Source organism: Manacus candei, unplaced genomic scaffold (genome assembly GCF_025592945.1).
Source record: "Manacus candei isolate 608988 ecotype Guabito, Panama unplaced genomic scaffold, ASM2559294v1 h1tg000124l, whole genome shotgun sequence".
Classification (NCBI taxonomy): Eukaryota; Metazoa; Chordata; class Aves; order Passeriformes; family Pipridae; genus Manacus; species Manacus candei.
This window is the reverse complement of record NW_026138172.1, coordinates 812,517-825,944: the sequence shown is the minus strand read 5'-3', so window position 1 is coordinate 825,944 and position 13,428 is coordinate 812,517. Positions and strand designations below refer to the sequence as shown.

Here is a 13,428-nt window from a genome sequence, read left to right as displayed (position 1 = left end):
AAACCCAACATTTTAACTCTGTAAGATAAAGAATGGAATTAAACAAAGGACAGCTTAAGTCAATTATTTGAGGAATATATTTAGTAAACAGTGACAAGGAAGGAACGTTGCTCAAGATGTTGGGGGATCCAAGTGGAATAACGTGCAAATGTGTATAAACAGCAAAGAAAACCTATCCTTTCAGGAGGATTTTTTTATGTTGTGAAATTATCTGCATCATTCATTTGGAAAGTCAGTCATGTAAAACAAGACTCTGCAAATTATTTAAGAAATGAGTGATTGGAGGAATTTTTTTTTACTTATCACAGGAGCTGAAAACATTGAAGTGAATAAATATTTTATAGCTTTTGGATATACAAATCCAGGAAAGACCACCCCCACCATGTGAAATGACATATCCTTCTTAATGGCTGTGGGTTTGCTACGTAATCCAGTGCAAGGTAAAATTTCTCTGTTTCTAAGGTGGAGTTTATTTTCACTGCTACCTTGCAGTTTGGTTTTGTGCATACCATGTGCTAGGACTGTGTAGGAAAGTGCAGGGAATGCTACAGAAAGGACACATGGAGACATGTTTGCACATTCTTCCAGAGCATTTCTTAAATATTTCTGCCGTAGCCATTGCATCTAAGGAATGGGTTTTTTTATTTTTTAACTCAACTGACTATATATTATTTATATTATTCCCCTAAGACATCACTCTTATCATTATCATTTAGGATTTCTGAAACCAATCTCAACACAGATCTCACCATTTAGTGGTACTATGAGTTTATCTCACTGGGGAAACTGGTGAAATGTCTCCCTCATATATACAAGGTCTGTATTTGATTTGGCTTGAAGCAGAAACAAAACATTGCCCAAATCCCATTTCTTGAGGGAATAGAGTCTGTTTTTGTGGCAAGTGTGTCCACCTCCTGGTTGAGGCAGAAGCCACAGGAGAGGATGCTATCTTAGAACTTGTCTAACCACAGAGCTATTCAGAAGCAGCTGTTGGGTTTAAATTTCATGCTCACAACCTTAATTCACTTCAGAGCATAGACAGGCCTTTAAAAATTTACATAGAGCACAAAGTACTTCTTCCTTCTGCAACTCTACAGTTCACTACCAGTTACCTCTGACTATATCGATTCAGACTTCTGGCAAATGTGGGTGAATTTTTGTAGGGCACTGCCTAGAAATACATATTTTTGAATTAACTAGATTAACACTTTTTCACATGCTAACTCAGCTAATGTAAGATAAAACATGTAAGATCTATAGCAGGGGCAAACTCAAAATAAAGGAATTTATTGCTGGAAGGAGTGAAAGAGCAACTGAGAAGAAGCCCATTTATTGCAGTGGTTCCATTATGGGTGACATGCACAGTGGAAGCACAGGAAATGTTGGAGGAGTGCTGCAAATCTTTCCTTGTAGGATGCAATTCCCCAAGAGCGTTTCCATCACCTCTGGTGTGGGTTTGATGTAGATAACACAGAAGGACCTTGTTCTACAGAATCTGTATATTTACATGGTTAGGAAGTGGTGACTCCCTCTGAAGTACCAGCAGACTGGCAACGAGCCATGTACACTGGTTTCCCAGCACTGCCTGATGGAGACATGGAATACTCTGTTACCCTTTCCATGTGCATTGAAGTGCAACCAGTGCATTACTTCTCTGAGCCACAGGTAACTCCCAACAAACTTTGTTTCAACATGTTCAGACACACAGTCTTCCCCAACACACCAGCATCCTCATTCACACACATCTTCATCACACATTCCCTCAGACGGAAATTCTGAACACCAGCTTAGAAGCCAAATTGGGAAAGACCCTTTTGCCTGTGCGTGAAAAGGTGAAGAGAAGAGAGAGGCAGAGAAAGATAAGAGAGGGAGGAGTGTATGGTCCTACTCTGACCTTTCAAATGCTTACTGCCTTGAAGGAAAGGGCCACCTTGCTTAGTTTACTTGGACAATGTGAAGAAAGGAGACTTAACTGAAGTGGATGCTTGAGTGTGGTATTTCTTTTAAGGGAAGTATAATCTTCCTTGAGGCTTTCTGTGGGGGAGCCCCTTTCCCCTATGGACATGATACAATCAGGAACATAGCTGTGTGTATTCCCTCTAGCACTCATTGCACAACCTTGAAACTACTCCACATCCACCCTTACGGCTTCTCTCTTCACACGCACATCCCATCTGTCCCCTCGGAAAGTGCCTTATCCCACATCCCCCACCGACAGATGCACGAACACCCTCCCACACAGGAACAGCTGCCATCCACCTCTGTCATCCCTGCCCACGCCACTCTGCTCTCCACTGTCCACTCCCAGTCACCACCAGGGGGGACACACACATGGCCCTGCACCAGCAAACATCTGCAGGGACACCCAGATGTCCCAGCCCTTGCAAACACATTTGTCTGGCTGTGTCGTGGCTGCGAAGGAGTCCAGGCAGGCACAAACACCCCCCACACAGCTCAGTTGCTCTCGCTTTGATCCCCTTCCTGCAACAATCCAGAAGGAATTGTACCCATCAGTCCCTTTCCCTTTTCTCAGCCAGCTGGCAGGTTGATGCCATGGTTTGGTTTTTGTTTTCCCAGAGGCCAGGCCATCACCCTGGGTCACACTGGTGGCAGTGGGCTGAGCAGGCTGTGGTCTGCAGTTCATGCAAGTTGAATCCTGGTGTCTGGGACTGCATCTCCCCCTCATGGACAAATGCTCCACTGTTCTTCCACCTTCGGCCTGCCATGATGGGAAGTTCACTCCCACCACAGGAGAAAGGTGCTTTCTGCAGACAACAACCAGCTGCAAGCACTGCCAGGAAAACTATCCAGCTGGAGAGCTTGAGCTGGACTCCACAGTGGGAAACAAGTGTAAAAAAACTAGGACAATGGGTTCCCTACACAACCCATGGCTACACAAACACTAATTGTCTATTATTTTACAACCTGCTTATCTTTTTTAGCAGGAATGGATCCTTGGAATAAACAGGAAAGGGACCCATGAACCACGATCCATGTGACTGATGGTATGCAAGGTCTGGGCTCAGAGGCTTCAACTTTTAAGCTTAGAGGTTCTTTGTGATCGGTCTGACTTCTTCCAGTGCAAGTCTCCCAGGATTACTCACAATCTTGTGACCAGCTATGGGTGGAAATGAGCACTTTCCTATCCAGTGTAGGGCAGCTCTTAAGAAGACACTGAAGCCTTAGGCAAGCTGAACAATTTGAAGATGTTCGTAGAACACATTTGAAAAATAGATGCATTTGTTTTGAAGGGAAAGACATTCTTAGTGTTTCTCTCTCACACCCAAGATGTATCCTATGTTTCCAACCTTCAACCAACTGCACTGCTTCAAGCCATGGATAAAGCTAGTCCTGTTTCCTTTGACTGAAATCTGTAGTCCTTATGTACACTTCAAACCAATGGTTGTTCATCCAAGAACCTTGTTAACTACCTAGTAGCCCTGTTAACTTGTCCCAGAGAAATCCCCCTGCCTTTTTGTGCCAGCAGCACTGAAGTTTTAACTCACAAAAATAAGCTACATTAATACGCTTCAAAACGAAGCCGGTTTAAATATTGTAGTTAGACATACTAGGATTTTCTCAGGATTATTCAGCAGTTTTTCACCAAAAAAAACCCTGCCAAAAAAACCTCTGGAGGAGCATCTGCTTACTGTGCAAGTCGAGCAGAAGGCAAGTACCTCTAGCACACGTTCGGTGCTACCCACGCACCAAACCATTTTCTCTGTTAGTCATCTTTCCCTACCCTCCTTCTAAATGCAAACATTTCTTTCTTAGCACTCACGAAACTCACCTCTGTGCTGTGCCTTACATAACTGATTTCGACACGGAGCGTTGTGCCACAAGCGCGGTGGACACGTGATCCTCCAGTCAGCCTCTGAAAGCCATCTTACCCCCCAGCATGGCTTCCTGGGTGGCTGTTTGGAACTTCAAGGCCCTTGCAGCACTCCAGGACACTTACACGCCCCTAAAGGGTTTCAGCTTCTCCCTGTGTTGTTCTCATCTCGTGCTCGCCTCTGCAACTCCACCAGTCGCACAAGCAAAACACTCGCTGGGCGTATCTGTCCCCGACCCTCACACAGAACCAGCATCCCATATATCCATGCACTTATTGTCAATGACTGTATGGATTTACCTGTGCCTCTTGCTTTCTCTCCCTTTGCACTGAACTCCCACTCTGCTCTCATTCTGCATGCTCGTAGGGCCCCTTGCTCACTCAGCCTGCCTTAAACTAAGAGGCAGATAACTACAGATGGCTTAAACCATCATAAACTTTTTCTCACTCCTCATCACTCTTCCCTCCCCCATAAGCGGTTTTCCTTCTCCCAGACCCCACACCCAGGTCTGCAATCCTCACCTGTGCTTCCCTCATTTATTCAGACCGTGCTGTGTGCACAAATCTCTCTTATCAGACACAACTTTTCACCTTTCTTTCCACAGCCCTCACAAGCAGGCACGGGGTGACAGGTACCTTCCTCCCTTACACACCATTGTGTGTCGACCTACGCTGAGCTTCTCACCCCTTGTAACATGAACTGTCATTCCCATTCACTTCCACTTCATGCTCTACAGCTCCCAACTCCACTCTCCTCCCCACAAACTTCACACTTTATTTCTGACCTTAGAACAGCCATGTGGCTTATACAGCCCTCCAGGTAGTTTTCCCTCCCGTTCCTTCTCCTCTCACCCCTTGATATCTTTAGTCATTTCTCCACGAGCACATTTGTTCCATTCCCTCTTGTTGTTTCACTTAGCCAGTACCTACCACAGAGATATAAACACATTTGCTACGTCTGTTGTAACAGAAAATCGCTCTTTCATTTTTTTTGTGTGTGTATGTGTTCTCCTCCTCCCACAGTCTTCACATTATTCCTCACTCACCATTTTTGGCCTCAAATGATTTCCCTGTAACATATTGCCAGTTCTTTTCCTGTGTTAGTCCACCTGCCCAGTCAGGAGGCATCCTCTGTTCTGCTGACCAAACCACTACTGCACCATTGCATTATTTCCTCTCTTTGCCTACTAAGCAATAATATCCTAAATTTCCTCTCACCCTCTGCTCTTTTGCCCTGTGTCTCCTCTAAACCACCTCTTGCTGAGGCATCTTTACAGAAAACCCAGCTCTTCATTCCTTCCTCATTCATGCCTCCTACATTCCTTACTTTTTCCCCATTCTCATTTTTCTCAACACCTGCCACGTCTTTATATTCTTGTTCACCCTGCCCCTATGATTTCCACTATCTTGAATTTCTTCACAGCACCTTCCCATGGCTTTTTCTTCAGTTCTGTGTCTCCCTTGTATTCAGTCAGCACACTCCAGCAGGTTTCCAATCTCCTTTGAAATTTTTCTAATGAGCTACCCCTTCTCATAGTTATGGGACCCTATATCCCTTTCCCCTCATATCACCCTATCTCCATCCAGCTCATTTTTTCCTCTGCATTCCTGTTCTCAGCACATTTCCACCACCATGCAAGCCTCCCCTTTCATAGCCCCTTCCTTGTAAACACATCCTCGTATCTATTTCTTGACAGAATCAAAGGTGTCTCCTTTTGACGCCCCCCACGAGCATCATGTAGCCGATTATTTTCCATACCTCTCTCCAAATAGCCAATAGTTCACATTTTAATTCCTCCTCCAAACATCCTTTGTGCCCTGCGCTTTCACCTTTCTCCCTCCACTCCCACTCCATACCCAACCTCCCCCTTGCAGACCCTGGCACCCTTGTTTGTCCCTTTCATATCCTCACCCAGCCTCCAGCCTGTACCTTTTGCCATCTCTCTCAAGTGTTACTTCCCCTTCCGAGCTTCTACACTTTTTTCCACCCACAAAGATCCTCTTTTTCCAGTTGACTTGCAGCAGTTTCCTTTTTGAGTTGACCACCTTTGCACAGCTCACCTGCCCTTATCAGCCCGATGCACAACAATACATAGCACCTTATTCCTGATATATAATACTTTCCCTTCAGACTCCTTTTATATACCTTTATATGTAAAATTTCATTTTTCTTTCCCTTAAAAAAAAAAAAAAAGAAAAACTCAAACAACCCACAACAGAGCAAACCAAACAAAACCTCTGAAACCTACTTATTTTGCGTGCCTCAGCATACAGCACCCTTCTCCACAAAGCACTCCCCTCCTGGTTCTGCTGGTCCATCCTCTTCTCCCTGTGTTTTGGGTCCACCACCTGCAATCATGCCTAATTTTCCTCCCCCCACCACACTCACACACAGAGCTCCTGGTACTGACACGTGTATCTAAGACCAGTCTTTTTACTACTAGCAGCTGGAACCATGCTGAACTCCCTTCCATTCTCTGCTGCTTTTGTCTGCCTTGACACAAAGCAAGGCTTTTTTTTGCCTTTTTTTTTTTTAATTATTATTAGATTTTCCTTTTTCTTACATCCCATTTTTGGGTGTTTCTTGCACCACTCCTCCACTTACAGGCTTGCACAGATCAGGTATTTCTGTGCATGAGAATGTCTCTCCTATTTGTCTGGATGTTTTCCTGAAGGCACAATGTAAAGGCAAGACTTTACATACCATTTCCACTCCTCATGCAACAAATCACACAAGACTGAGAGCAAAGAGTGCTTTCTGAAAGGTTGTAGCTCATAACAATTGTCTGGACCATATAACACACATCCCTGTCTATTTAAAAAGGGGGGAGGGGGGAGAAGCAACCCCCCTCACACTCACAGAGTCATCTCTAAATAACTGGTTTTGCAATATAGGAACCAGAGAATGTGCACATAGCAGCCCTATTCAATCCAAAATATCCATCTCTCCAGATACTGCATATTTATAGTTCAGGAGATAGGACCAACACAGAGCTTTCCCGTTTATTTTAATGAAGGATTAAGAACTGATCAGAAAACTATCTGAACCATTCAAGGACTTTTTCCCCTCTTGGCTAAGAGCAGTTTGGTGTCTCCATAAGGACTCGCCAGTAACTGACGCTCTAAGCTGCATTTCAGCTGTTTAGATGAGAAACAGCTTTCTATTTTGCTCTCTATATGTGCGTCTACGTTGATTAGTTGTGTGCTGCATTCCTAGAAGGAACTTACCAAATGCTGGAACCTGCAGCGTAGGAATAGTTTCCCTGCCATCCTAGCACAGAGTGAGTGTTTCTTTTCCACCTAGACACAGATGTGCAGGGAGCCTTTTGATCTCCAGTTCCTCGCAGAGAATTTAGTGTTTGGGTTTGAGGAGAATGAGGATTGATTCAGAGGTCATGAATAGGGGTTTCCAGTGTCTGGCACGCACACACACACAAAAAGAAAGCTCCAGTGAAGCTGGTTACCTGAGACAGACGAGGTCTAGAAACTGGGAATTTTGACTTTGCTTGTCAGGGGCTCTAACTTTGCCGGAGGGCGAGCGTGCTGCGTACTGAGGCTGGTTCTTGCAAACCCACGGTCAAGACTTTCAACGCCTTTTGTTATATCTGAACTTGCTCATTTCCCTCTTAAAAAGAAGAGTCTCCTTTGCTTTTGCCTCTTAAACCAGACTCCTTTAGCACCTTGTATTTCTCCTCTGCTGTTTTCTTGCCAGGGACCCGAACAACAGCGTGAGGAGCCGCAGGAGAGGGGAACCTCAGGACTAAACTGTAGGGCAAGTAGGGGTGGGGGAAGGAGGAGGCACAATGGGAAAGGCAACATGTGGGACAGATCTGCTGCTTACAAGACCCCCACCTCCTCCCCATTATACTTCTTTAAAAGACCCCTCTCCCCCCCTCCCCTCCCCGCCCTCTTAGGACCCTATTAGAAAACGTCAAATTTCCCTTACCGTGGTAGGAGTAACCATGGCATCCGTGTGAATGTTTCCAGAAAAGTCGACATGAAGAGAAAGGTGGATGTAAATACGTTCATTCAAAGTCCCAAAGTTGGTCTGCTTGGGCTGTGCAGAGTTGCTCTATGGGAGAGGAGCCTTAAACTCTGAGTCCCGTGAACATAATCTGCTCGATTATAACAAACCAGCTCAGCCAGATGGCTCTGTGCTCCGTGGATTAACCCCTTTATTGCCACACTCTGCTTTCTCTACCTACCTCGCCTGGCTGGGGAAATTCAGAGAATAGGGCATTTTTTTGAAAATGATAAAACTGTCGTAAAGGTCATTTTTCCCCTAAAAAAACCATCTTGTACCTATTTTCTTCTTTTTTTCTTTTTTTTTTTTTTTAAATCTGATTGACGGTCTTATTCCTCTTCCTGGCAAAATCTTTTCATATTATTAAGAACAGTATTAGCACCAGGGAACATTTTAGAGAATTCTTTTGTTAAATCATAACCATCTCTTCCAGACTGCAATTCTCAGAAGATGAGTATTTTATTGCAGGAATGTCTCTGTGTTTGCACTCTAATGGTCCATGCACTCCCCCCACCCCACCCCCCTCTCCCCCACGCTCTCTCTGTCTCCCACATGCACACTGACACACATGCACACATTTTGCTCAAATTGCCAGCATGTGTTGCTATTCTTACCCATATTCAGAAGTCATTATAGGACATGTAAAACAGGTGAAATAGAGACATGGAACTAGAATACCGTAAGCTTTCTCGCTCTGGTTCCTCTTTTTATTTTCTTTTTTTTCTTTCTATCATTTGTGAATCTCAGACAAGTTTATTTCTTTGCTCAGCATTTCTGTCAATGAAGTCACCCACCATGACACAAAAATAAGTGTTGCAAGAAATATCCACTGTTAAGGACAGGCTTTAGGATGTATTTGTGTCCATTCCTCCTGTTTTGACTTGCAGATTAGTCCATTAAGTAAAGGATGGGAAGTGCCAAAAACATGGAAAGTTCATCAGCAACCAGCAGCGACTGGTTTTTCAAACTTTTTATTTAGAGTGATCACTCACAGAGATGGCTGATAAATTTAGCTGCATGCCTCAAAGTCTCCCTCTAAATTTACATGCTTAAGTCATCTTCTGTTTGATTCAAACATAATTGAGCAAGTCATAACCAAAAGAACGTGGTCATATAAGATGTGATACAACACTTTAAATCTTAAGGGTTGCCAGATTGTTTCCTTAAAGAATGCTTCCTTTACTAGCTAATGGAGTTTTTTCTTTTGCTATTTAACTAAAGAATTTTTCCTTTCTCCCCTCCCTGTGTAAAGATGATTGGTCCTCTCATTCTGCCAAAGCATTGTACCACCTTCTTTAAGACATTTCAATCTACCCAGAGGCTCGTCACAGTTTTGTTGAAATATTTTCCACCATGGATTGAAATATGGATGATGTTGGTTGTTGTTGCCCTTTACCTGAATGTTTTCAGCCATAAAATTATACTCTCTGGGGGACTTTACAATTTGTATCTGCCTCATAAATTCTGCCTGAATCGCTTGTTCCCTTTGGCTGCTGAGAAGGAAAGAGTCATCTTCCACCACTGCCTCCTAAGAATTCTTTACTAAAACTTGCTGCTCTACCAATCAAAAAACCACTCAAACTTTGAATAACTCTAGAATCAATGGGTTTTGTATTCTCCCTGTGCCTAAGTGCTGTTTTCATCCTATTTAGTGCTTTTTCATCTAAGAGGAGGGAACTAGAATTAAATCCTGTGAGTCCCCCACCCAGCCCTAGTACTGCAGTCAGATCTGAGAAATGCCTAAAATGTGACTCAGCTTTTAATCTCCTGAAGTAGACAAACAGTGCTAGGAATAGAAGAACTTTCCTGTGGCTGGTGAACGTTCCTCTGGAGACAGGCAAAGGGTTAAGCATGTGAAGGCAGCCCTTGCCCGGGAACTTCGCATTTGCAGCAAGCCCAGTTAAAAAAAAAAGAAGGAAAAGGAGAAGTCTAGAAGCAAATGTCCTGAGCAGAGGGGCTGCCTACCTTTGGTGGGAGGCAAACCTATCAGAGCACAAGTGGAGGGGTTTTACCCTGTGTCTGGGTCTGTGGGCAATCAGAGGCCTTGTAATTTGAGACGTGACACCTTAATCTTGCCAAATACGTGTGCGCTGCAAAAAGCATTGTAGGCAGGGTGTTTTCACAGCTACAGAAAATGGAGACATGTTTGGTCCTTCAAGTTTTCTAACCTTTCTTCTGCAGATGTTTATGTTGTTCAGAGGCTGCTTCTTTCTACATATTTTCGCCTTTTCATCCATTATTCTGGGGGTGGGGTGGTTTTTTCCTGATGCTAACCCTTAGTAGAAATGGATTTCTTTTATGCTGAATTTTTTATGAGAAGCAATCAAGCTCCCAAATGGTCACCTTATTTCATCTGTTGCCCTTGGGTCTGAGGTTCTGACATGGCAAAATAAAAAAAAAAAAAATGTTACTTTGAACAAGAACAAGGCTCTGTTCTGCCTTGAAGAATCTGAAATATTGCTCAGAGCATGCTGTGGAAAGTCATCTTTGAATTCTGGTACTTTTAATTGGAATAATTAGTAGACATTGATCTGATTAATTAGGCACTTGACCAGACTTCAAAACATGTGATATTATATATACTTTGAAGACACGTATTTTTCTCTATGCATTAACAGATACCACTGTGATCGTGTTTGATGATAAAAAATTGAATATTTATAGGGAAGATATGCATGTGAGTATGCAAATAGATAAAAATTTTATTGGGTTTAATGCATGCCTTGGGCCATTCTAAAAGCAGGGGGTGTGTGTCATAATGTTTAGCTTTTGCAACAGCACCACTTTGTGGTTGAAATCCCAAATAGATCCTGAAAGGGGAAGTGACTGTAGGGACACTATATGAGCCTCAGCAAGTTTGAGCAGTTCCCATGGTGGTTTTATATCCATCATCAAACACACCTGAGATGGAAATATGTCCCAGCCACGTGGTCCTCCCTTCATAAGAGGGTAGTTTTGAAGAAAAGGCAAAGAAGAAGCAGAAGATTAACTCTGAACATTTTGTCTTAGATCTTCAATGCAGAAGGATGTTCGCCTTTCCAATGTCAAAATCACTTTTATTCAGGTTTCCAGAATTTATTGAAGGGTCTGAAAACATCTCTAGAAAAATTTCTTACTTGAAATGTGCTACAAATGCTTCATTAAAAGTAAAAATGAATTCAAGTATGGTTTTATGGTGGTAGAAATGGTGGTGGGAAAGAATAGGTTATTTCAGAAAATATTTATTTAAACATTATGTTAATATTGTTTTAAGACAGGTGAGAAAAATTAAATAAAAATTCCAAGCAGGATTCAGAAACAAGGTCAAACTTGGTTCTGACATGGATTTCTTGGAAGTTATCTTCTGCAGTTTTTCCTCTTTCTCAAAATAAATAATCTGCTAAATTCTCAAAATAATTACAGCAGCTCATAACAACTAGCATGGTAGATCAAGGATGGCACAGGGGCAAACAGGTACCCAGAACTGTGGCCATGCCAAGAGGTAGGATGGGAAAAATGCATGTAAATAAGCAGGAATGGCAGTCACACCCTAAAAGCCATTGTTCTTTAGACCTCTTCCTGAAACAAGACATTTTACAGTTAGCTTTTATGCAAACCTATTTCCTTGACAGTGAGTGAGCAAAGTGAGATTAGATGGGACTTTAAAATAGAGTTAATTAAAATAATAAGCAACAGACTATTTTGCATCTACTAATTACAACTACTAGTACTTTTTTGTGAGAAATGTTTTTCATACATACACAACACAGCAGTTTTACATACACAACACAAATTTTTAAGTGTTTTACAAATGTTTTTCATTTCAAAGTTTCCCTGTTGCTTGGAATGTAGGGATCTGTACTCCTATATCAAAATAAAGCCATATATTAAGTAATATACAAGAGGGAACTTACACTTGCCAATATATAGCTGTGTTTTTGGATTAGATTTATGGATGATTACAAATCTCTCTACTACTAATGTGCTACATCATTTATTAGCTTAGCACATATTTTGGACTTATATTTTTTTACTTACTTATTTGCCTTTTTCTGATGGTATCTAATTTTTTTCAGAGACGATCTTTATTGCAGGAGCAATCCAGAATTGCTGCAGCAGGACAAAGTTAGTTGATGATAGGCAACATTTTGGGAGATGAAATCTATTCCTTGTAGCCATAAGCTTACTTTTGCAGCCCTTACTCATTTGTTATGATTGCCAAACTAGAACTTCCATGAATATCTGTAAAAAAAACCCTAAGGAAAAAAATCAAATTAAAGCTTTATGAAGAAGTTTGGTTCCAATATTTGTTCTGGAACTGGGAAAAGGTGCCTTCAGTTTTTAATGGTTCAGTTTTTAATGTTACTCCCAGTAACAGCACCATTCTTTTGTGAGGAAGAAAAATTCCAATCTGGGACATATAAAGCACTTTGGTAAGATGTCAGCTGGGATGCAGGATCCAGCTCTTATCATAGTCAGATCAGAGAAGACCTGGAAAATGACAGAAGCAATGATTAAAAGATATATTAACATGATTAAAGATAGTTCGAAACACACAGTATGATGAAAAATGAAAATTGTAATTGCTTATCAAAGATGAGAGAACTAGCAAGGTGTTATGATTGAATACTTTGAGCAATTCTGCATCTCCAAGAGAGCAGATCACATCCTGAACCACTGGGAGAAGAAATTGCAGCACGATTTAATCAAGTTAGACACGAGGAAAAAGCAGACCCAAGCTCCAGATCTGGTTGCCTCATTGAAGGTCCACCCCAACAGAGTAAAGAAAACTGTCAGGACCCACAAGGCTCTAATTGATCCTGCACTGAGGCAAGGCAAGGTCTAGGTAATCTCTCTCAGCCCATCTCTCCCATGGTTACATGACTTGGATCATCTTTGAAAAATCGATATTTTCAGGAACATCACATACTCAGGACTCTGACCAAGGTTTGGAAGAAAACTTCCCAGTGAAATCATTCAGGAAGTTTCTATTAGATATTCATATCCTTGGTTTGGGACATAAAGTGTTGTTGTCACTGGGGGAATTTTCCCAGTAGGGAGGTTAACCACAGGACTGCTTTTCTCTCCTGGACTGATGCTTCTGCATCTTTCAGGTGGAGTGGAACCTGAATAATATTGGAAGCAACTTGAAAAAGAGGATGAAGAGAAAGAAGGCAAGAAGTTTAACTTTTTCAAAATGAAAATAAAAATATCTGCCACGAGGTCAAGCAGTTCCAAAATGAAGGGCCTCAGAGCATCGCTGGTTTCATCATCTGTGTCTGTTGGATCCAAGCAGGTAATTTAACCCATCACTGAAATGAAATGCTCAGTTCCACAGAATACATCTGATCATACTCCAGCTGCTGAGAAATATGTCCTGACGTTTGTGTTTACATTCCCACTCTTAGTGTCCAATATGGGTGTCCTTCTCATTTGTCAGTACCAGAAGACATAGAAAATAGGTCAAAGCAAAGAAAGGAAGGCTGGATAGTAAAACACTCCAGGAAAATCAATGCTCCCCAGCCTTGCTCACTCCCTTACATGCAGAACCAAAAGTTGGTGTAACAATGGAAATACAATTGGGCAATGATTA

General features: G+C 42.2%; 1 protein-coding gene across 1 annotated transcript in view; it reads right to left on the bottom strand.

Moving 5' to 3' along the window:
* Positions 1–7,978, bottom strand: part of NTF3 (neurotrophin 3) — a 57,904-nt gene extending 49,926 nt beyond the window's left edge. The window contains exon 1 of the mRNA XM_051770745.1: positions 7,779–7,978. Within this exon, the coding sequence (XP_051626705.1) occupies positions 7,779–7,796 (18 nt within the window). The 5' untranslated portion in view covers positions 7,797–7,978. The remainder of the gene's footprint in view (positions 1–7,778) is intronic.
* Positions 7,979–13,428: the final 5,450 nt, after the last annotated feature.